The sequence below is a fragment of the Rhipicephalus microplus genome, chromosome 9, assembly GCF_043290135.1.
Source record: "Rhipicephalus microplus isolate Deutch F79 chromosome 9, USDA_Rmic, whole genome shotgun sequence".
In the NCBI taxonomy this organism is placed as follows: Eukaryota; Metazoa; Arthropoda; class Arachnida; order Ixodida; family Ixodidae; genus Rhipicephalus; species Rhipicephalus microplus.
The window spans coordinates 11,953,701-11,978,979 of NC_134708.1; the positions used below are offsets into that span (position 1 = coordinate 11,953,701).

Below are 25,279 nucleotides of genomic sequence, written 5' to 3' on the forward strand. Positions count from 1 at the left end.
AAGCGCCATGCCGAATTTCCTAGGGGTGGCGTTTACCTGAAGTAACCTTATTAAAAAGATATTTCAATGGGGAAGGGTAATTTCGGCGAGACATTATTAAATTTGGTTCCAGTCGTTAAGAGCTTCGCTAAAAAGCGGTGTGTCATTTTAAAAAAAAACTTCGTCAGGAATTACAAAGACTACATAAAAAAACGTGCGGTGTTTTAAGTGCCAAAACCACCATGTGATTACGAGGCACGCCATAGAGGAGGGTCTGAAAATTTCGACAATCTTGTATTCTTTACCATGCGCAGACATTGTACGCATCCAGCATTTCGCCTTCGTGAATACATAGAAATTAGTGATGTAAAAAGCCCATTCTGCTTTCCCACAATAAGTATGTTCCCTTTTTTTGTCTTGTTCTCTTCCAGATGCTCGCAAAGCAGAAACTTAGAGATTCCTTCTGAAGTAAAAAAACGACGCGGTGTTCGGCATGCCACTGTTGAAGCCATCTGACGTCAGACCTAATAGGTTGTATTAAGTAATAAAAACCTAATCGCTACATCCTCGGGCCTCTCAGTTAATGTACGTACATGCATCATGTATCAATAATGCCAGCTGCCCATCTAGCGGTGACATGCATTCCAACGAATCACTGATGACACACGGTTCTGGCCTTGATTTATCGGCACCACATGATTTGTCAACATGATTCATCGACACCACATGGCAGTCATGCCAAGTCAACATGTGGGCAACACTGCACTGATGTGTCGCGTCATCTTTCGGCTTATTTCCATATGTAGGAGCTAGTGGCCGTTCACAAAGTTCTGTGCCTTTCTGCTCGACCAGATGGTTTGTGTCTTCCTCTCTACCACACTCAACTTCAGAGTCATCTGTCATCGGTAATTCAAACTGTGGCCCTGCAGCAACTGCTGTGGATAAGCACGGACTGACATTATCTCGATAAAATTCATGTTTCACCTATTTTTAAATGCAAATTCAGCCTTGATATTACGGGAAATGAAATTTTAACGACTAAGCATAATTTTACGGGTGAAATGTCAAAAGCGACAATTTTCACACACAAAAAAAAACAGACCACTTTTCGAGCAGCATCTCGTCTCAAGTCTTCATTTTTGTTTGCATTTAAATAAAATATTTTCAACTGTATCAAAACAAAGTGAAAATTTCACCGACGATTACGATAGTGCCCAATTCGAATTCCAAGTGCAGTGTTGTATTGGGGAAAAGCCGACTGTTTTTCAAATTTTGGGTTCTGGCAAGGGGTCAACAATGTACGCCATAATGATAACTTTTTGAAGTAAAATAACACCCCGTATACGCCATTATTCGTCTTTCTGTGCATAAGCAAGGTACCCACCTCACGTTCATAAGGTATTGTGTGCACTTTGTTGATTCTGCGTGCGACCGGTGACAATGAAGAATTATGGCTGAGCACACTCTACAGCGGGTGGGAACAATTAAACCACACACTACAATTGAAATTGTGTGACCACTGGTTGTTATAAGACGCTTCTATACCACGCTATAGTACGTAGGCTAGCACGATTCTTAGCCTGAAATGAGCCATAATGCAGTCTTTTTGCTAATGAGTTTCGAGCACCAGCGTGATCTGTTGTAGAGTAATCGACTGCCGCAGAGAAGGTCTACTTTCAAATTTCATTCAATACTGGGTAGTTTGTTTTTTTTTTCGACGTCTGTCGCGATAACAATGGTAGGCGACGGCGACGGTGACATCGCTTAACGCAGGAACGGAACACGTAAGAACTGTGCCCTCAAAGTCAATTTGAACACATCGGCGAACGATTGAACTAACTGAAGACAAAGGCTAAAGAGAGTGCCTAGCGCTTAGCCACAAACTTCGAAAGCCTCGGTAGAAATGTTGTGGCGTTTTGGAGTGCCAAAATGGCTGTCATATGTTCAATCTTCAGCTAGCCTGGAAAGTTTTCGCGTCTTTCGTGATTAAAACGGCCCTGACGATAGTCATTTTATTGGTAACTGTATTGTATAGCTGTATTTCATTACTAACTGTATTACTAACTCTATTGCTCGTTTTTTTTGTAGTTTGATGCACCCTTCACGGAAATTGTTCAAACGTGAAATACTTTCTCTTTTTTGTTAAGCTTCATTCACAACTATCTGCGTTAAAATTCAACTCATTCGAGCAAATATAAAAACGTATAATCATCATATTATGCTATATATATTCATTAAAATCAGACAAACAATATTGTCTACTTGCCGAGTGCTCAACGCACAGACAACTGGCTAAATTGTTCTAGACTGCATGGACTGTACCAGTCACAGTGCTCATGAAACAGTAGACCTCCATATTTTCGAAGCTTACCCCTCGATAGTGCAAAAACAGGTGTTTCGGAGAGTCGATGCCTGACACGTTCCTTTGAGAAACGGCTTCGCAGGTGTGCTTGCATAGCTTCAATACAACGATATGAAGCATCGGAAGCTTTAACAATGAAGACAGTTGTCTTAGACGATCTCCTTTCACGAGACTACATAGAACCGAAGACCTTAGATCGATCTCATTCTCAATTGAATTCCTTCTTTCAATGCTGTTAAACGTCAATCGCATACGTTTTTCAAGAACTGGTAGCGTTCAGGTTTCAATGTTTGGGTTGTATGTGCGTGCATTTCTACACCCGAGCTGAAATTATAATGAGGCCCGCTTATAGTGTTGCAGGTGAAACCAACATAACGAGAATTGTGGCTCACATCATCGGGCCGTTGAAAAATTACTGGTTGTTGCTGGTTTCCTCGCTGTCTATATCACAGCGTAACATCACAAGCCTCAAAACAGGGCACGATGATAAGCATTAGAATAAATGCAGGCATTGCAGCGCTGCTCTTCATTTTTGTGCTCAATCCCGCTGGCTCAGGTACGTCTGAACTATTCCTACTACGCGGTCATCCTTCTTCATTATGAGGTTCACGCATAACGTCGCAGTTACGCTAACGTTAAGTAGTCACGCTATTTGGCGTGTGTTATGGCGCATGGATCACCTTGTTATCACTGAGTGCCGAAACATGTTTGCCGCGAGCTTCTACTATAGCTTAAAACTGTAACGTGTATTAACGCAACATAACTGCCAAATCTGCCCGAAAACAGATCATTCTTATACTTTTGCTATAACTGATTTTATGGTAATACATGTATCAAAGCCATTCTTGTGTGTAATAAACATCAAGCTTATGTAAAAAAAAGACAGAATGAATCCTGTAAGCTTGCAGCAGAACTCGAAAGCTCAAATTTCTAAACCTGGGTAATAAACTTCGAAAAACATGCAGTGCCTTTAAAGAACATCACTGCATTAGCTATTCTTGCTGGTCAAATGCGAATAAGCCCGGATGCTCAGCACAGATGGTCAAGAACAGAAGCTAAAAAGAATGGCCCCTTTTCGGTATTAGTCCCAAGTGTGTTAACTTGTTAATTTTTTGTTTATCATGTGAGTAGTGAGATTTTTCCGATTTCTATGACACATGCGTGCTATTGGAACCTAACAGCACAGCTCTTATGGTCGAGCAGGGAGGGAAGATGGAAGTGGGTCAGATCTCCCTGGTGGTTTAATTCGGCGAGAGGAGGTTACAATACGGAGGCTTCGTATTAGCCTTGCACTCGTCCCATCCATGACCACCCTTTCGGCGAAAAAGTATTGTGACGCGTACTGTAAATCCTGCCTATTTTGAGATGCCCCAATTCACGATTTAACTGCCGCACACTTATTATGGGCTTGTGCGGGTCTACAATTAAACGTCGTCGTCACTTTCATGCAACAAGCCTCAGGCCTGAACGACCACCGAACCTTGATAGCTGGATTCGTGGACCTCAACACTGCTCATTAGTTGACTTTAAACGTGAAGTGAACTTGCACGTGAACTTTTGAATACAAATGATTATTTGTAGAGGCAGACTTTCTAAAATAAAAAAGAGAGAGAATGTGAGAGATCAACTTCGGAGATAAAGAGAAGGAAAGAAAAAGCGCAAATGGAGAGAATGAGAGGCAAGAAAGACGGCAAAAGAGGGAAATACAAACAAATAGACAAAGATAAGGAGATAGAAAGGCACAGATTCAAGAAAGTTACAGTAGGAAAGCAAACATTACTATGACTAGTATAGTATAGCAAAGGACGGGAAACAGACAGGTGAGAGGGCTATAGCCAAGCCAGGGCCAGCAACTAGGTTCTCGCGAGCTCTGCTGTCAATCAACCTTGCATGACTTGGTGCATTCTGAGATTTGTTCTTTTACCTGTAATGGCGTTTTGATGACTCTAGAAGCAAAATTTTCATTCATGTTCAGAATTTTGCTACAGGAATACCCAATGTCGCAATGTTAAGTACGAGACAAGCATGAATGGCCCGATTTCGCAATATCGAATCAACGTGTCACTTTGTTCTTCCCAGTATTCGTTGACTTCATTCGTTCAAGCGTTTAAGGCAGACGGCGGCGGAATTTTCATTAGGATGTACTGCGAAAAAATGACTATATGCACCGGACCTGCCCCCGACCCTCTTACGACGTTCTGCGGAATGTGGTCATGTTTCTAGCATGTAAAAGTAGAATCACCGAAAACTTCGTTTACGGCACTGTCGTACCAGCTATGACCATTCCCCGTGACCCTTTTTCGATTGTGTCGGCTTCTTTAGTCGCGTGCCGTGACAGTACACGCCCCCAGAGAAGCGCACAGGTAAATGTAGATCGATTTAGGGTGCGGGCGGTCGACTGCATTCGAAAACACAGACCCGGAAAGCAATTTCACGCTCTAACCTTTTGGGGTATACGGAATACGAGCTAACTCGTATATGACATGTTCGGGACTGCATAGCACGATGAGCGGGTCGCGTGACACTCGAAAACAGGAAATGGCATATCTACCTCCCGTTGCGTGCGCATGTGTGGAATCGAGTACGAGGGACCACCCGGGGAATCGACCGAAGTAAGCATTGAATGTGGCGTTCCCGTAAGTAGGAAACGGAAGAGATGTACGGTGTACACACTTCCTCATCGCTAAAAGGCGCGCGAAGAGCGAGGAAAGAGCACGGCGAAGAGCATGACAAAAACACCACAAGTGAGCTAATGCTGCTTTCGATCGACATGCACGTTACAGCCACTTCCCGGCTCTCCGGTTATTTTTTTATGGTCTCACCTAATCACTCTTTGAGAAATTGACTATTTCAACGTCTCACAGAGTAGGGAGCTAGTTAAGGCGGTGTGAACAGCACATCCAAATAAGTTTCGAGGAGACATTTTATTGGCCTAGTTAATACTTGCTCATTGACATACTTAGCCACCAAATTACACTTACACAGAGCAAAGAAAGACACAATGACATGACAGGTCCTTTTGTTGTACGTTTCTTTGCTCTGTGTATGTGCCATTTTACGGCTACGTATGTCATTATGGGACAAAAACACAAGGGGAAAGGAGGAAGCACTGGCATAGTTCACCTCTGTTGTTCATATCGCCGTATTAAGTTATCCTCTAAATTCACCGGGATCCCGTTAGGCACGCTTATTTCCCCTCTGCTAACCCGGACGCCCAGTTTGTTGCTGGAAATAATTTATGAGTTATTACGTCACAAAAGCCCGATATGAATATGAGGGACGTTGCAATGGAGGGCTCCGGAAATTTCGACCACTGGGTGTTCTTCTGAGATAGATGCCAGGAAAGGCAGGGAAGTTAAGCAGACGCACGTCAGGTATGCTACCCTGCGACGGGGCAAGGCACTGGGGCAAGGACATTGGGCGTGTGCCTAAATGTCAGCACATACACCTGCAATGTTATGCCTCTTGGAACACGTGGCCGCCGCCGCCACCGGCATTCGAGCCCGCGACATTTGGCTCGACAGCCGAGCACAGTAACCCCTATAGTCCACTGCGGCGGGTAGCTTGTTACTAGTAGCTTAGCGCCATGAGGGCTACAGAAAGCAATAAAATATTATGGCAACCGCACACTAGTGATGGCAAACCTCAAAGAAGAACGTAGGTGAGTGGTTTTTGTTTGGCTTTATCTTTTTGTTTTGCTTCTTTCTTATCTTTGTTTCTCCTTTCTGTTTTGCATGTTTTTTTTACAGCATTTCTATCTCTTTCTTTCGGCAATGCTAGCACGGCTCGATGAGTGGTCGCTTTCCGAGCACTCAAATTTAGAGTGCCCGAACGTCCGAGCTTACAACAATGAAGCAGTGAAGGTGTTCTGCTGAAGTGCCAGCGGTATTCCGGGCACGCTAAATGGTTATGACAGTGCTTTCTTTCATTGAGTACGTGCGTGTTTTCATCTTTTTTTTTTCTCGTTCAGTTTTATTCATGCATATTTCCTTTTTCTATCCTTACTTTTCTGCCCCCCTTACACCTTCCGGCATTGCAGGGTAGCGTACAGGATTTTTTTCTGGTTAACTTTTCCACTTTTTACCTAACCTTTCTCTCTTTCTCCTTCTTTTTATTTATTTCTATCTCCATTTCTTTCTTCCTCCACTTCTTTCTTTAGATAGCCCTTTATCTTTTTACTTCTTTTTCTTTCCCTGCCTTCATTTCTCCTTCAGTTTTTTCTTTCTCTCTTTTTTTTTGTCTGTGCCTGTCTGTGTGGTCTCTGTCATGTCCGTTCATTCCTTTCCATCTCTCTTTTCCTATATCCTTCTACATTTTTGTGTCTTTTCGTACATTTATTCCCTCTATTTCTCTATTTTTCTCTTTCAGTCACTTTCTATATCGTTCTCTTTTTCTTTTTCTCCTCTCTGTCTCTCTAGTACGTGTTTCCCTTGGTAAAAGTTCACCGAAAAGTTTTAATTTAACGCTCGCACCTGCTGCATTCTGTATGGGAGCTTGTACATGTCCTGCGGTGCATACTCACAAGTCACTTTCTAAGAACACTCAAGTTTTTACTGCAGGCTTGAACATCTCCGCTGTTAAAATTTATATGCTGTGTAGCAGCCTCATCTTATTCGCTGTGCACATTACGACCTAATCATGTCAAGTGTGCGGAACTACAAAACAATTGTCAAAGCAAAACGCGTTGGTAAACACCACATACTCGTGCATTTATTTTAGTCGAGTGTCACACGCATAACAGTGTGTATAATTTTCTTATTGTTATCAACATTTCACATGAAATTAACGCGCTTGTACTGCGAGAACTGATAACAGACACCACCAGCCCCTCATGAAAATTTTGTATTGCGGTCCACTAATTTTAATTAGTCTTCTGAATTTGTGACACGAGGAAAAATGCTGTACATTGCCACTGAATCGAATATCTGCGAGGGGCACTACACAAAACAACAGTATAGTATTCGCCCGGTTATCGTGAAAAACAGCGCGGGCACACGGGAGTACATATGCAAACAGGATTTTACGTGTATTCTGTGGAGCGTGTGCACCAAAGCTTTCACCAGAATTTACAACCAACAATTTCAAGGCTCACAATCAGAGCGATGACCATTGCAATGAGAATTTAAAAGCTACGGCGACTGCTTGACATTTCATACAATGCCGAATAAAGGCCGGATTTTCAGTCAATAAAGACGCCCGCTTCAGGTGCCAGAACAGGCAGGCAAAACAAGTTTTAGGCCTCCAAAGTCGCAAATACAGGCGCAATAAGTTTTTACACAAATTCATATAGCTTCAGTAAAGTGACGTGCGCGACATGCGCCAATAACAGGGAAGCAAGAAATGCTGTTGGTTACGACGGCAAACAAGTCCAGCAATCTGGGAGATTGAATATTGCGACAAAGTATATTTTTATAGGGAAAGCGCTCAGCATAACTCTATGGGGTGCGTAATTAAAAATAGATTACTGAGTAGTGTCTTTCTTATCGCAAGTTCTACTTTAAGCAGTTCGGACAACATTATGCTGTACACCACCATAAGTTTCAGTCCTTGCACAAAATATTATTGTTTACGATGGCAAACGTACCAGCAATCTGGCAGATAGACGACAGCGGCAAAGTTCATTCTACGGTTACGTGCTACGGGAAAGTAACTCTGAGTGCGTTTTTAAAGAAATCGATTACTAAGTAATATCTTGTGTCTCTAAAATTGCACATTAAGCAGTGCTGACAACATTCTGCTGTACACCACCATAAGTTTCAGTCCTTGCACAAAATATTATTGTTTACGATGGCAAACAGTACCAGCAATCTGGCAGATAGACGACTGCGGCAAAGTTAATTCTACGGGTACGTGCTACGGGAAAGTACTTGGCGTAACTCTGAGTGCGTTTCTAAAGAAATCGATTACTAAGTAATATCTCGTGTCTCTAAAACTGCACTTTAAGCAGTGCTGACAACATTATGCTGTACACCACTATAAGTTTCAATCCTCCCACTAAATATTATTTACGATGACAGACAGTACCAGCAATCTGGGAGATAGACGACTGTGGTAGAGTCGACCCTACGGGCACGTACTGCAGGAAAGCGCTCGGCTTAACTCTATTATGAGGTGCAGGCGTTCTTAAAAAAAATGATTGTGAAGCAATGAATCATTTCTCGCAAAATGCACTTAAGGCACCTAATGCTGAAAACGTCGTTATGCTGCACATCACTATTAGTTTTAAACCTTCCATAGATTTTTTTTTATACAAAGACACTTTTGCGTGCCTACTGCAAATGGAATCATTCTTTAAAAATATTAGTTGTAGATGAACGATCACGTATTTCCAAATTCCACTAAAGTGGCATGTACCCTTGTAGGTACCCTTATATGTGCCCGTCATTTGTTGTGATGGCTTTGGTAGAACCTCTCAGACGACCTTTGGTAGAACCTCTCACGACCTTTGGTAGAGCTTCTCAAAGATTTAGAGAATAAACTCTTGATTAACGTCGTAAATAAAACACTGCTACATACACTCAACCTGCAGCGGGCGCTGGGAGCCCCCAGCAGATGCAGACAGAGGCCAACGAAGACTGCAGTTCGCGGAGGCTGCAACCAGGCCACGCGTTCGTCCACTGGCACGCCGTGGCTAACGTGACGTCGTTCTACTACCTCTGCGACTACGACACGGGCGTCAAGGTCGACTGCGCCAACGGGAAGCGCCTTGACGGCAGCAGAGACGTCGTCTGTCAAGTGCTTTTCGAAGGTCAGTGCCGCTGGTTACATCAGCCGCGTTTTACACGAATGCATCGCGTCCGTGCTTGCGCAAGGTTTGAGGACGATGGTGCGGTTTTTTCTCCTCGCCTTTACTATATCCTTTCTACAGGCGCATAGGCATCGGCAGGGGGGAGGGGGAGCAAAAGGGCCACTTGCCCCCCCCCTCAGGCTACACGAGCACCCCCCGCCCACACCTCCGTTTTTTTCAGCATGATGCATCACGGGGTTGCACCCTTGAAAACGAAATCCTGCCGACGTCCATTTGCAGGCGGCATGTCCTCCTGACTACTTGTTTCTTGAAGGCTCGTATGCAATGTCAGCGCTAATTTAAGTGTTGAGCCTGTTAAAATTTTGCTCTTGTCGATTACGCACCACTAACTCCACGTGTGCAGTCATAAACGCATAAAATGAATGGGATCAGTTCATCGCGCACAATACTTACTCCTGCCGAGACGCCCCAAGTCCAACGCCTCGTTAAACAAAATACAGCTTTCACCAAAGCGTTCGTGTGTAGCAAAGTATTTTAACCTGACGACATGTAAACGTACGTTAAGCAACCAGAATACTTACAGACGTTTGGCAAGATGGTCTAGTTGGTTTTGATTCGCGGTGTAACAGAGCAAAAAAAAACGAACTAGAACACAAAATAGAGCACTTCTTTTGTATTTTTTTTCTGTGTGTTCTTGTTTCTGTGCCAAATTTATAGCATCAGAAGCTCATTTCGCAGAAATTTTGCTGCCGGTGTCGGCGTCATTGGTTGTGAGTGAAAAATGAGCGTTGTCCGTGAGCAAAAGAATGAATAATATACAAACAAAATAAAAAATTTGGTTCGAAGTGAGGATGAAAACCAGGCCTTCTGTGTGGCAAGCACATGTTCTACCAGAGTCCGGCTGTTACTCAAAAACACTTCGAAAAAATGAAAACATTATGTGAATGTCATGTGTGTAGTCTCCTTAATGCATGTAATATTGTTTGACAGAAGCGTAGCATAGCGCGCACCGTGAGAACATGTGAATTACGTGACGAGTGGGTGTTTCAAAGGCCGACTCATTTTCCCTTTCGGCCCTTTGATGTCATGTAAATAAGACACGAACAAATTTTACGACAGATACTGACATAAATTAGAAATTCAAAAACATGTGCGAGGCATCATGTAAAACCTTGCTCTTACATAGATGATGATGGTGATGATAATGATGATAATGATAATAATGATGATAATAATGATAATAATGATGATAATAATGATAATGATGATTGATTGATTGATTGATTGATTGATTGACTGATTGATTGATTGATTTATTTATTTATTTATTTATTTATTAGAATACCCTCAGGGCCCGTAGGGCATTACAGAGGGGGTGGGTACAGCATATATAACACACAAGAAAAAAAGACAAAATAAAGAAACAAGTATCAGATGCGCAAATCAGGAAGGCAACATAAGTCAACTAAAAATGTATAAGAATTCAAGCACATACAAGACAAAGATAGATAATGGAAACTGCGTATAGTTACAAGCATTGCTGAGAAATTGCAGTCTTGAATAACAAAGGGTCTGTTATTGATACAACGGAAGAGGGAAGGTGGTTCCAATCGGCGGCTGTTTTCGGTAAGAAGGCTGCTGAAAAGAATTTGGTGCGGCAAAACGGAATGGCAACCTTATGCTGATGATCAATGCGCGATGAGTGGTATGACGGTTGTGAAATGAGGTCTCGCTTCATTGATGGATTGTGAAAAAATATCTTATGAAAAAAAATGCAGTCGCGCCAGTTTCCTCCGGACAGTTAAATTGGGTAGGTCAAGGTTAGATTTCATTTCTGATATGCTAGCAGTACGGGAATAATTAGAACAAATGAACCGAACTGAGCGGTTCTGAACAGATTCTAACGCGTTAATTAAATTTTGCTGCACGGGATCCCATATAGCGGACGCGTACTCAAGCTTTGGGCGAATTAGTGATCGGTATAATAGAATTTTGAGGGACAGCGGAGCGCGAGAAAAGTTGCGGCGTAAGTATCCTAGCGTTCGGTTAGCGTTATTACAGATGTAGGTAACATGCGTGTGCCAAGATAGATTGTTGGTAATGTAAACGCCGAGGTACTTATATGAAGAGACATGCTGGAGGGGAACGTCGTTAATTCTGTAGGTACAGGGGGGAGAAATAGATCGCCGGGTTATTGACATGCATTTAGATTTGTTAGAGTTGAGAGTCATAAGCCATTTATTGCACCAGGTTGAGACAGTGTCAAGGTCTGACTGTAGAAATTGGTTATCATATTCATTGTTTATTTCGCGGTAAATTACACAATCATCTGCAAATAACCTTATAGCGGAGTTAATGCTGTCTGGGAGATCATTAATATATATAAGAAAAAGTAAAGGGCCTAATACGGAACCTTGGGGTACGCCGGATGTTACTTTAGAAAGAGGTGAGTTATAGCCATTAGTTGTTACAAACTGAGTGCGATTAGTCAGAAAGCATTCAATCCATTTAAGAATGTTCGGGTCAATGTTTAAGGCACTAATTTTCAGGAGGAGTAATTGGTGAGGTACTTTATCGAAAGCTTTTTGAAAGTCAAGAAAAATGCAATGCACAAGTGAGCCGCGATCTAAAGCCGATGCTATGTCATTAGTAAAATAAAGAAGTTGGGTTTCACATGAGTAACTTTTTCGGAATCCGTGCTGGTAGGGAGTAAAAAAAGAATTTGATTCTAGGAATGAGACAAGGTTGGAGTAAATTATATGTTCTAACATTTTACAAGGAACACTGGTTAGGGAAATTGGTCTGTAATTGAGAGGAGACTGTGTGTTACCAGATTTGTGCAGAGGGACCACCTTCCCCACCTTCCAGTCAAGCGGCAAAGTGAAGGTCTGAATAGATTGCGAAAAGATTAAGGACAAGTAAATTGATGAATACAATGCAGTGTTTTTTAGAAACTTTGAGTTGATTTCATCTACGCCACAAGAAGAGGATAACTTAAGCTTGTGAATTAAATTTTGCACTCCAACGGCATCAACGGTAACAGGATACATGGGTAAAAAATCACGACTAGGCATTTGCGGCAACGCAGAAGCAGAACAACTTGAAAAAGAAGTAACAAAAAAATCATTTAATGCAATGCAACACTCTTCACAGCGAACTGGTTGATTGATTGATTGATTGATTGATTGATTGATTGATTGATTGATTGATTGATATGTGGGGGTTTAACGTCTCAAAACTACCACATGATTGTGAGAGACGCTGTAGTGGAGGGCTCCGGAAATTCAGACCACCTGGGGTTCTTTAACGCGCAGCCAAATCTGAGCATACGGGCCTACAACATTTCCGCAACCATGATGATGGTAATGATGATGATGATGATGACGCTGACGATGACGACGACGATGACGTCGGAGGCAGTAGTTATCTCATCGTCGTCTTTCTCAGAATTCTGCAAAGTCGAAAGCAAGATATGGCGAAAGGCGAAAAACACTACAATTGCCGGAACCCTATATTTGATTATATGTTTGCGATTAACTATTCTATCGGTGAATTTCATTTTTTTTCTAGTGTTTCTAACATTTCGAACAGCTTATTTACGAAGTTGTCCTTACCAACCAGGAACCCGTCATTCGTAACAGGGCACAATTTTCATGTCCTAAGTATAGGACACCCGAGCTGAGTGGGTATACCGTAGCCACAATTTAATTGCATGTTGATCCAGAGCCGCAGGGCTTCTGCAGCTTCCCGATTTCTTGTTATTCCACTCGATAACTCAGCTATGATTTCTGAGCTAATGTGTCAGGGGGTGCGAACATAGATATTGTACATAATAGGTCTGCATACGTTTTTGGCCCAAAATGAAAGCATCGAGTGAAGTTAGAGGATGGCGACGATGAAGTGAAGGCCTGTCAGTTTGCCCTTGCAAACATAGGGGGAAGTTTCTTTGACGCCGCAAAACCGGATTCAACGATCTTTACGACGTTAGATCTTCCAAAGCGTCCAATATTTAGGCAAAGGCCTTTCAAGTGCCATGACAACTGTGTTTATTGAACGCAAAAAGTTGATTCTTTTACATTTCAGATGCTTTAAAGAATATGTCGTAGCTACATGTTTACAGTACAAAAATTACAAGTTTCAAAACAGTACAACAGTCGAATTATTTGAACCTACCGTATGGCACTTTCCTGGTGTCTTACATACCATTATTAAATTTCTCAGCGCAAAAAACTTCCGACAACTAACTCAAGAGACGATGACGAGCGCCATGGATTTCCAACTAGCCCAATCCCACACTTTGCTTCAGTCTTATATACAGGAGTTGCCACCATTTTCTTGATATGCTAATGGTGTGCTGAGAATACATTAATGTCATCCTCTTGAGGTGATAGTCAAGCGAAATCGTCAAAAAATAAATTCTCTACTTGTTAAAAAAACGCGTTTGATCACTACGTCATAAGAAATGGTCCAACACGAAAGCAAATCATGCCATTACAAAAGTAGTTTACTGTACAATGATATAAGAGCGCTTGTGCAATATATATTGGTGTTTGACAGCTATAACACCACTCAACCTGGATGCACCCACGTTAACGCTTAGTTATACATCTCCATCCCTACGACTAACTTCCATCAATAATGGTTAAACAAACCGTTGTGGTCAAAGGTGAGTGCGGAGCCACAGAAAGCGACGTGACAGTGAGAACAACGCGAGCCGAACTTAGGCTAAGTCGTTTTGGAAGTTATTGAACGCCACAACCCGACCAGAAGGAGACACAATGCACTTTGTGTCTTGTCTTTAGGCCGGCCACGAATTTTTGCGGGGTTAGCGTAAGCGGGGAACGCGGAGTTGGTGTGAAGCAGGCACGTTGCCCTTTGAGTTGCATAGCTATGTTTTGTTATGCATGACTGCTATGAGTGACACCGACGCTTAGGCTAAGATGGCCATCTGGGGCTGTGTCTGGCGTTGTCAAAATTGCACATGCTCGAATTAGAAACGCGCCAATTGAGATGGACGCTTAGAAACGGCCCGTTGAAAGAACTAAACGCGGATGCCATGATTATGATTTATTACTGCACTTAACGAAAAAATTGCCCGCAGCTTCCCTCGGGGGAACACTGAGGAGGATGCGGACCATATAATTGGTTAACGGGGTGTTAAAGTGCGACTTACTTGGGTCGATGGCTAAATTGGTTAACGTGGTTGTGAAATGGGGTGTTAAATTGCGACTTACTTGGGTCGATGGCTAAATTGGTTAACGTGGTTGTAGGAGGGGGTGTTAAATGAGTGAACACGTACACACGTATGCGAAAGGGCGGCGCTGGTCGAAGGGATGTCGATCATTGTGTTTGTGGATTCGTTGGAATTCATTTCACCGCGACCTTGGACGTCGACGCGCCGTACAAACCAACCGACGAGCGGCAACTGAGCGAGCGAGCGCCGACCTTGAGTATATATACAGCACGACGGCGCATGCACTGTCAGCTGTTGAATGTTCTCGAAGCACGACGCCACATGCGCGTCCACTGGAGAATCAGGAGAATTGTAGATGTCGAACGCGGTGTGTAGAGGAGGAAGGGTGCACAGATGTTGGAGGAGTGAAGCGCGCGCGGTGTGTAGAGGAGGAAGGGATGTACAGATGGTGGAAGAGTGGGCGACGGCGCGACGGCGCATGCGCGCGCGTCAGCTGTCGAATGTTCGAGAAGCGGTGCGGACGGCGCACTACAAGGCGCGAGTATAAGATGCTCCGCATCTAAAACGCCGAGTTGACTGTGGTAGATATAAAAGGCGCATTTTTTAAGCGTTCGAACTATGTGACCATGGCGCAGTGGATAGCGTGCCCGGCATCTGTCGCCGTGGACCCCAGAAGTCACGGTTTTTTTTTTCTTGATGGAAAAACGGAACTTTTTTCGTAGTCTTCTTATTATGCATAATTTCTTGACGTCACTTGAGTGACGGAACTACGTCAAACTTGATGTGCCCCGGCATAAAACGCTTTCATGTTAAAAAATTCACGGCTGAAGGAGTTGAAAAGTACTCAGGAATATTTAATCACCATCATCAGCAAAAGCATCAAGAACCTGAGCAGCTGCGTGCGTGTTGCCTTACAGACACGTAGCGGGCTTTTCGCTGATTCGCAAGAGAAAGAATTGTGGCGTAGTAGGCACTTGACACTGTGCTCGCAGTGGGCATTCTAGAATCGTTAGAAGCGGCCTATGTTAAACGCAGAGACGTTCGTTTCCTTGCGGCATGGCTGAAGCATCGATCGGGAACCGAAAGCGGACTGGTAATTGAAAAGCCGATGCACAAGGGGCCCGATTACGCTGTCGCGTTCTACTCTTGAAGACTGCGCTCGATCATTCTTTTTTTTCCCTCCTTGTTCTTGCATCTTCGTCCGTTTTCTTGCGCTACTACACTATGAAATCATGCTTGAATTACCATTTTGTTGTGTATGTGGTCCCTGTCTCGCTAATAGGGCAGAAAAAGTAAATCATGTCTTTAAATGAACACATGTTGAGCAAAGAGGTGCACATTTACGTCTATCGTCTGTATTACCTCACTAAAATGAATCCGTCGTTCTGAATTTCAGGTTCCGTCGACCCATACGAGTTCAAGGGGACGTGTCAGTGCACGTGCAAGAAACCCTGACACAGTGGCTCATGTCTGTTGACTACAAGGCGCCAAATAACTCTGTCAAAAAGGCGTGAGCACGGAACCAGTGCTCACTTGACAGGGTGACAGGGTCAAAAAATAAACAAATAAACGGGAATCTGTAAAGGTGTAAACATTGTAACATTCGTGCTATCGATGACAAAATGGCTTTGCAAAACACGAAATGACAAAGAAATAAAAGCTTGATTGATTTTGTGGGGTTTAACGTCCCAAAAGAAATAAAAGCTCAGTTATCACTCATTCTCAGATCATAGCGACTCATAAGAAGTTTCGGCTTGCTGTAATCTTTAATGTAGTAGTTGCTGAGGTTTGAGAAGGACGCGGTTTTGGAGGGCTCCGCAGCGTTCGACCACCTGCTGAACACGTGGAGCACGGCGTCCAGTGGGAATCCCGTGTGTTCCAGGCTGGGAACGGAGAACAACCTGGACCACAACATGTTCCTCATAATATATATACTCAACGTGCACCTCAAGTTAAGTACATAGGCCTGGAGCATTTCGCCTCCATTGAAGCGCGGCTACCGCAGCTGGGATTCGACCCAGCGAACTTCGGGTTAGCAGCCGAGCACTATAACCAGCAGACCACCCTGGTGGCTGTTGCTACAGTTTTTCTTTTTACTATGTACGCATGTAATGTCTAGGGATTTTTCATGCCAATATTGTGACGTAAACCGTAGTGAATAGCTGCGAAAATTTCGACAATCTGGTAGGGCTGTCCGAATAGTACAATTTCATCTCGAATCGAATTCGAATAGTAGTGCCAAATAGTAGTGAAAACTAGTTAATGTCAAATTGAATAAACGATACAAAAAATTTTGCTGAAAAATAAATAACAAAGAAATCTGTGCTTACGTCATCGAGCACGTAACGCGTTAACTGGCGGCTACTGAAAGGCTACTAATTCTCCGTCACAAACACAAGCTGCTTCACATAGCCCGACTTCCGGCTCTCTCACAGTGACGTCATGGTGTTTCCTGCACTTGAAATCACGCGTTATTTGAGCACCTCAGTTGCAGGAACGGGAAGGTATCCCATAGCAATGTTGGCGACGTAGGCGTGCGCATGGCGAAGGAAGAGAGGGGGAAGGCAAGAGGGCGCCCCCCCCCTGTCACCCTAGGCAGTGACTGCACCCTCCCCAGCTAGTCACCTGAGAGGGGAGGACACAAAGGCTGTCCCACACATTGACCTAACAGAAAGGAAGGGGGGCGCTGTGATGAACCTGCACCCCCGATGAAGGGGAAGCCTGCGCTCGCTTATGGTGGGCGATACCGGGATTAACGGTGTTTTCAATCTTCCGATACCGTACAGCAGCCAACCACAAAACACTCTTTATGAGACTTAGACCATTGCCACAGACAAAGCACAGGTGAAAGTTTGCGTAAAAGTCACTGTTGTGTACTGTCTGCAAGCTATGAAGGTTACATGAATGACCTGTGTTCTGGAAGTGTCATGTCAGTTTTGTCCGCAGTGACCTAGACTATACGGAAGCATTCATACACACTAGGAGCAATGCCTGTAACTCAGGTCACGCAGCAAAGCCCTAGGCAGCGAAGACTTTCACGAACTCTGAATCATGGTCTTTGTGCCAGGACGTGTAATGCTTACGCTGTTCAACAGCAATTGTGAAGGCTTCCGACAAGAGTCGGTTGTTAGATGTAGTCGCCAAGGCGGCGGTGAGGAGGCTGACTTCATGCGTTGTTTTAGCATTGCGAGAAACCATTCGAAACAGAGCGTCGCGCACGTTTTTGTCGATGCTAGCAGTGTTGTTCCCTGACTCTTGCCACTTTGATAGGAGGAACTCCATCATGATCTCACTGGACATCTTGGAAGCCGCTACGTTGTGCATGACGAAACTACGGTGATCTTTAAGCAGGGATGACACAGTTGTCTCATTTAAAAGCTTCCATAACCGGTAGCGATCTGGAGTGCAGCTGAGCCCGTGGAGCACGGAGTCCAATAGGAATGCCGCGTGTTCCAGACTGGCGGCGGAGAAAAGCTTGGACCACAGCATGTCCCAGAGCTCAGCAGAGCCATGCAATATGGCAGCACATAGGAGCTTCCCGTCGGGTAGCGGAGCTCCAACCACTGTTTTTCTCTGGCCAGTCATGTAACCGTTGAGTACATCTCGTGCTAGCTGAATACATTGCGGTTCCGCGTACCAGCAGGCTCGTTCCATGATCTGCTTCTGAAACACCTTCGGATAAGGGCTATTGCCCTTCATAATGTCGACCACAATCCCTGCGAGAAGCTTGTGGTTGTAAGAGCGCCACGAATCTTGAAACTCACTTTTTAGAAGCATCGAGTCCAGATACGAAGCAATGTCCCAATACGCTGCCCACACGTTTTGGTCCTTTTCATTCTTAACATGAGAGGCAGCTGCAAAAAAGTTGGAGTACGGCGTCACTCCCATGTCAGCGAGCTTAAAGATGTCATCGAGAAGGCGAAGTTTTGTGCCAGAGTCGAACAGTGTAGCGTTGTTGAGTGCCTTGATGATCGAAGTCCACTCATTTTGTTCATAACTGACCCTGTAGTAACCAAGGCCTTTCTTGTTGAAGAGGACAATGTCGTCAGCGGTAGCATTAATGAAGAAGTTGAGTTCAGGCTGGAGCAACCACATTCTGCCTTCAGTGATTTCACCCGTACGTTTGTAGACGACGTAGTGCAGTGGAAGCTGCCACGATTGGTTAAAACACTTGACGCCGCCGTAGCATACGGACACCTGAGACAGTCTTTTGAAACCAGGCCGGTGAGCGAACTTTTTAACTGTGACTAGGGGATAGCCGATGTTGTTAATCCATGTCTCCATCTTGTCCGCGACATCTGAAGAATCGTTTTGAAGTCGGAAGGCAAGCAGCAAGTCCTTCACATTGGCTGCTCTGTAGCGCGTTCTCAAGAGGAAAGCAGTAACCGATTTGACAAACTCTTCCATGGTTAGGCTTTGCAAAATTACGTCCATGATCATTTCCGATCTCAGCAAGAGTGGATGGTCACAGATACCAGGTAGCCATCTGGAGGGCCTGGATAGTCTCTTTTTTGTGTCCTCTGCGCGTAACACATCAGTGACTCTTTTTGCAAAATGGCTGTCGGACACCTCGGCCAGGAAGACATCGCGAAGCATCATCCGTTGGAACACGAAAGCGAGTCCTTCGAAGAGCCACACGTCGTCCCATTGGCGCGAAGAGACAAGATTTCCGAACCACTGGTGTGCTACTACGTGAGCGAGCTTCATGAGGATAGACTCTCGTCTTTGAGTATTCAGTGATTCCTCGTCATAAGCTATGGTGGGAGCACCCAGAATTACCAGTCCCCAGTTTGGAGGTATGCTTTCTTTCGCATCTGGAATGGCGATGATGTTAACTTTTCGAAACGGCAAGGGCACTTTCAGCAATACACCCATGTAGTCAAACATCTTTACGAAGGACTTGAGCGCCATGTCAAGGTATGGCAAGTCGTAATGAATGGCGAACAACTTCGAATAACCTTCGTTTATCGTATCGAGCCCTATGAAGACACCAAACACGAGTTGGGATGGCGAGATTGGCACCGACATTTCGAAGCTGTCCATACGTCTGTTTCCCTCCATCACCGTAGTGTTCTTCAACTCCCAGGTAGAAATGGCTTCAAAGTCTTTGTCTCGCATGAGGGACAAGTTGAAAGTTGCCTTCAGAGCAACGTCATCGAAGCAGGGAAAAGCATACCTGGCGTGGCCGTTCCACAAGTGAGCCGTCATGATCTTAGTCATCTTGCCCCCTTGTCCTGTATAGTTTCTGACAACGAGACCTGCGCTGTCTGCACTATAGGTGCCGGTGAAAGTGGCCGTCAGGTTGTACACGGTGCCTCGAACTAACTCGAAACCCAGATCAAACACAACCATGTCGACTAGATGGGGCTGCGACGAGCGCTGATGGATAACCAAGTTGCTAATCTTCTGGTTGCCCGAGTACGTGCTTATACTGGCCTCTCGAACGGTGACGTTCGCGGCATGCGCTGTGACGGTGGTGGAACCTTTCTCAACACAGTCGATAACCATGTTCACTCTACCATGGTAAGTGCCTCCCGCCTCGATGTCACTGACGTTCAGTTCCAGGTCGTAGTGAACGGGTACCACATTTCTCGGGAGGGTGGTGCGTTGTTCAGTTTGCGACGAGACGCTGCCGTGCGCTACTCTGGGGTCCGCACCAGGCGCGGACAGCTGCATCGCTGCTTGAGTGGCGTTCTTGGCTTTCGATCGGTTCGGCACGGCAAAGAAGGACATGAGCAGCACGAAGCTGACCAAGCAGGCGAACAGCACGAAGTTGCGCACCTCATGGTCAGCACTGTTGGTGGTTGACTGTGAATTGCCCGATAACCCGAAGGGAAGCCAGTCGAGGAATCGTTGACGTGCTGTTGCGGGAGGTCGTCGAGGCTCTTGTAGAAGGCCCTCAAGCAATGTCTGGCTCTGCCTCTGCATTTCACTTCATGTCTTCTTTCTCTTCGTTCATAATTCGGATACTTCTTCTCAAGTTATTTTTTTTTCAAATTATATACATAAGATAATTTGTTGCGAAAATTTGCGAACAGTCGTGCAAAGTCTTAAATGGGTGAAATCAAATAAAGAAGGACTGTTTTGGGTTCTCAATTGTTTTGCGAGCTGATAAACGCTGCCAACAACAATGGCCACTGCCCCCTTCTGGTGTAAAATAGAGTTGGTTCGCCAAGCATTACTAATTTATCAATCAATTGGTTGACCTATTGAGTAATTGATTGATTGGTTGATTGATTCATTGATTGATTCATTGATTGATTCATTGATTCATTGATTCATTGATTGATTGATTGATTGATTGATTGATTGATTGATTGATTGATTGATTGATTGATTGATTGATTGATTGAAATATTTTAAACAGGTTTTGCGGGATGCACCCTGGTGTGCAGAGAGTGATTCCCACTTCATTAACGCCAGATGACCGACAAGTTTGGCCTGGTCAAACTCTATTACCAACTTATTTTTGCGTGATTGTTGCGTGAATTCAGCCAGTTATTGTCTCACTAGGCTAGTTGGAAAACCGCAAGTCTGCTATTTTTACGTTCTTTTGGTACCTTCGTTATGAACAGACAGTTGAATCAGATAAAAACCAAATTGAATTTAGTGCCCTCATTACAAATACGTCAAATTTTGTTTGGCACCTTACGGTAGTACGCCGCGACATCGTACACTGCATGACGACATCGTACACTGCATGACTGCATTCTATTATGGTTAAATGCCGAGAGAGCAAAAAAAAATAAAGCTCAAAGCGTAAATGAACGTAGTGGCGACTGGTAGTCAGTAAATTCGGCACAGCGCAGTTTCATCGCTTCTCGGTGAAATTGACACTCTACACTTCAATGATGGCGTTATATGTGTTGTGAATTCGCACTGATGTTTTTGTTCTAAGCTCCCGTTTTAGAAAGTGTCCACTAATACAAATTTATTCTCAGAGTACAATTCTCGTGATCTTTTTTTTTTGTGATGGAGGGGAATAGTGAAAACTGTACATGATACGCAAGTATAAAAAATAGTAACACAAGTGTCCTTCGGTCAGAAACGTGCGGAAATTTATTAAAAATATATTGCACGGAAAAATCACTGTCAATTACACACACAAATGAAGCATGGCACTCCAGCCGGCCTTGGTACGTGGCTTCTCAATGACGACATTGCACTTTCTTAAAACTTAAATACTACTTCAGTGGCCGCCTTGGTAACGTACAAAAAATCTCAGCCATAGTGAGACCCTTGCCACTTGTCGATCTGCAGTATATTTGCTCGCTTTTTCGAGTGCCCTTGGCTATTTCAGACTTCTTCTGGCGCTTTCGCGTGGCTCTATGTGATCCCCAAGTACTTCGTCCGCTACTGCTCTGGCTAGAACTGCTGCTACTGGAAGAACTGCTTGGCGAACGTCGTATTTTTCTGGAGAGGTGCTTGCCACCACTCATGCTGCTCCGTGAACTTATGCAGGACCACTTTTTCTTCTTGCCCTTGTCCTTGGCAGTGCTGGCCGACGAATGACTCCTTGAGCGCCGACGTTTTCTTGAGCCTGACGACCCCGAATTCCTCCTGGTCGTCGGCTTGTGCAGTGAACCCCTATCTAATGTCATCCTTCTTGAACGGCGGGTAGGATTAGCCTCCCGCTTACTTTTCGTGTGAGCGCACGTCGAATCACGTTTATTTTCTTTTCTGTACTTGCTCAGAACAGTAGCGGTTGAGGACCTGTTCGTGAGTCCTCGTCGATGCCGGTGGCCGCTTGCCGACGTTTTGCGTTCTGAAAGACGTAACCTTTTAGTGTTGCGTTCGTCAGCCTCTCTCGTGAGTGGAGAAGAACTGGCCTTTGACCACCGACGCTTTCTAGTCATACACCTCTTCGCAGTCCTTGGACTTGAAGACATGCTCGTCGATGACTGGTGCCGCTTAGTGAGGTTGAGCTTCTTCCTTCTAGCCTTGGACTTGTCACTACGAGATGACGCGTCTTGCCTTACCGCTCTCCACTCGGACTCGTTACTGCTAACTTCTGACTGCGTATTTGGTGAACGATGCCTCTTCGTTCGCTTGTAGAATAGGTTTCTCGGTCGTGAAGAGTTGCTCCGTGACCTGCATGGCCTCCTAGACTCTCGTTTCTTCCTGACACCCGTAGTTGACGTTCTGCTAATCGCGCCACGTCTCTTTGTAGTACTGCGTTTGTCACAAGCGCTTCCACGTAGTGACTGGTTTCTTGGCGACTGTTGCCCACTGGTCATCCGTGTAACATTACTCTTGCGCTTGCTCAAGCATCTCTTATGCATTCGTAGTGGTCGTTCACTTCCACCCATGTGTTTTCCTCTGCTCTCACTTGCCCCCGACTGGCTACTGGTCGATCGGTGTTCCCTCTTAACTGCATTGGCACTACTGCGGCAACCACTGGACGACACGGTACTTGACCGGCTACGCCGTCCATTATACAACTTCCATTCCCTGCTTGTGTTAGACGAATCACCACTTGATATACTTACACTCTCGGTATCACTCGTGTCAGAGCTGCCACTGCTGCGGGATGTTTCTCTGAAGCGCCGCTGCCTTTTGGCGACGTGCTTTCTTCCTCTGCAAGAGTTTGACAGTGCCATTTTAGACCTCGCCTTTTTATTCTTGTAAGTTTCCTTCACGGGAATGCTCGATGACCTGGACGTTGACCTCTGGTGTTTGTCATTGCGCTTGGTACTTCTAGACGCTCTTCTTGGGCGATGCCTCCTTTTGCTTGCTGTTGACCCAAAACTAGAGTGTCTCAGAGAGCCACTCTTGCGACGTGTACATTTCCTGGATAGACGTGCACTCTTGCCACTCTTGCTGACGACGCTCGCAGACGAACCCCTTGTGCATCGACATTTTCTTCGCTGGGACGTCTGGTCACAGCTGTTTGCCAACGAACTGGTTCTCGACGTCCTTGGAATCTTTCTACTGCTCGATGTCTTTCGGCTTGAAGAGGGGTGTCGTTCGTCTCGGTCATAGTACGTACGCTTCGTCTTCACAGTGTACGACACTGTCGAGGTTACTTCTGTAATTATAGAGTCTTCAGATGCCCGTTTTCCAGTCTTCCCAGTCTTCCTTCCCGCCCCCATATTTGCTGGTGAGCTTTGCACGATCCGAGCTTGAGATGTCATCACTGTGGTATCCACGCCTACGTCAGTCTTCCTCGCTTTCTTCCTTCAAGATAACCCTCCAACTTCTCGTCTTTCAGCGTCTTTGTTGTCATTTGCCACTTCGTCCTTCAGCTTCGAAGATTTGCGCGTAGGCGTACCTTTTCCAGATGTGGTGTACCCAGGCCAACACACGCACGTTTGCGATTTCACTCGACCTCCTTGATCATCTTCGAATTGCTTATTGGTGATCTTTCTCTGCAGTCGGCAAGAAAGCAATGCTTTTTACGTGAACAGCCCGTGATGTACGAGACGGACTGGCTCGGCAAATGCCACTTGCGAATTTCCAAACCGCTGCCGGGCTACATCGAGAATCTTTGAAGATGTCCGAGAACCGTGAGAAGAGGATACATGCGGAACGCGAGATCAGTGACATTTCGGGCAATTTAGACCAAAAATATAGCCAGAGTGTAGGGGCATAATACGCAGCCCCGGACTTCCCATTCTTCCTCTTCTTTTCCACTAATGACACGACATCTGGTTACGATGAGTAGAGTAGAGCAGATTCTTGAGCCTGTGCCAAACAGAGACGTTAGGCTTTGGCCAAGATCCGGATAGTTGTATCGAAAGATTCTTTATGAAAGGTCGAATTTTGCCTATTTAAAAAAAAGAAAATAAAACAGAAGTGATCAATAGAAACATACAATACAATGAAATATAAGCAATGAAGCAGAGACTGAATAAAAAGCAGTTTAGAAAAGTAGAAAAATAGAATGAATGGCTGGAGGAGCTTTATTTGCAATGCTGTCCTAAAAAACACGACTATAGCACGCAGTGGGCTTCTACCACGTTAGGATGGGCAGGCTAAGCCTGACCGCCACATCGTGGACTTTCTGGCGGTCCAAAGCTGGTCCCCCTTGTTGGGGCTCCTATGGCAGAGCCCCACTAGGTCAGGTTGGCTTGATTGCAGCCCACTAACGAGGGGCATCGCCAGAGCATACGCTCTAAGTTAGCTTCTTCCACACAACGGGCGCACGAGCTGGTAGTGCAAGTATCGGGGTAAAATTTCTGAAAGAAGGACAGATTTGGGTATAAATCCGTATGTAGGAGTCTAAGCGTTATTGCATGGGCTCCATGTAGTTTAGGCAGACATCTTTGAGAAATGTATCAACACCTAGTTGAACTAGGTGTTGAAACTAGGCCAAGCAGTGAATAGTTTGATGAAATGGGCATCGATAACATGCATACTTCTGGGAAAAAAGTTATGAATAATCGATATAGATAATAACGGTAATAATACTATTTAGATCAAAACTTCCTTGTTTCAGTAAACAATTTTTAACAGTGGCACGAACATTCCTATGAAAATGTCTAACGAGGAGACTCCCAAGGATAATATTTGGCATAGCCATATGCAATCCAATAACGTGACCACGTCTGTTCCATCATAATCCGATTTTTCTCGTCTTAATTATTCTTGGAAAATGTATGGTGTTCCACAAGAGTGGCACAAATATCAATTACTAAGTATACTATGATGTCGAGCCCCTATCTAAACTTTTATCTACACAGGTTTGGTCTGGTGAAGTTTGCCTCTATTGCAAAGAGAGAGAATTGATGTCTCATTTCTTTTTAACTTACAGATTGTTCTCGAATCAAAGAAAAAAATATTTCTACATGAACCATTCCGAATGATGGGCTTAAATTTATCTTTTCCGGTGGTACTTCCCTCTCGCGTACTGGGAATGTTTGCGATGCCGTATGTGACTTCCTACGTGAGACAACATGGATCGAATGTTAAGGTTATCTAAATTTCGCTTACTTTTCAATGGCATTGGTTTGTTGATATTTTTTATGTTCAACCAGTTAAATCAATTATTTATTTC

At 44.5% G+C, this 25,279-nt stretch overlaps 3 protein-coding genes across 4 annotated transcripts in view; 1 reads left to right on the forward strand and 2 right to left on the reverse strand.

Annotated features, from left to right (window-relative positions):
* LOC119165594 (uncharacterized) overlaps positions 1–531 on the forward strand; it is a 4,519-nt gene extending 3,988 nt beyond the window's left edge. Inside the window, exon 3 of the mRNA XM_037417720.2 lies at positions 411–531. Within this exon, the coding sequence (XP_037273617.2) occupies positions 411–446 (36 nt within the window). The 3' untranslated portion in view covers positions 447–531. The remainder of the gene's footprint in view (positions 1–410) is intronic.
* LOC119164857 (trissin receptor-like) overlaps positions 1–25,279 on the reverse strand; it is a 220,866-nt gene that overhangs the window by 142,818 nt on the left and 52,769 nt on the right. The gene's annotated exons all lie outside the window — the stretch shown is intronic.
* On the reverse strand, positions 17,131–20,231 carry LOC142771542 (endoplasmic reticulum aminopeptidase 1-like). Its single transcript, XM_075873137.1, has one exon. The coding sequence runs from the start codon at positions 20,209–20,211 to the stop codon at positions 17,302–17,304; it is 2,910 nt and encodes a 969-aa protein (XP_075729252.1). The 5' UTR covers positions 20,212–20,231; the 3' UTR covers positions 17,131–17,301.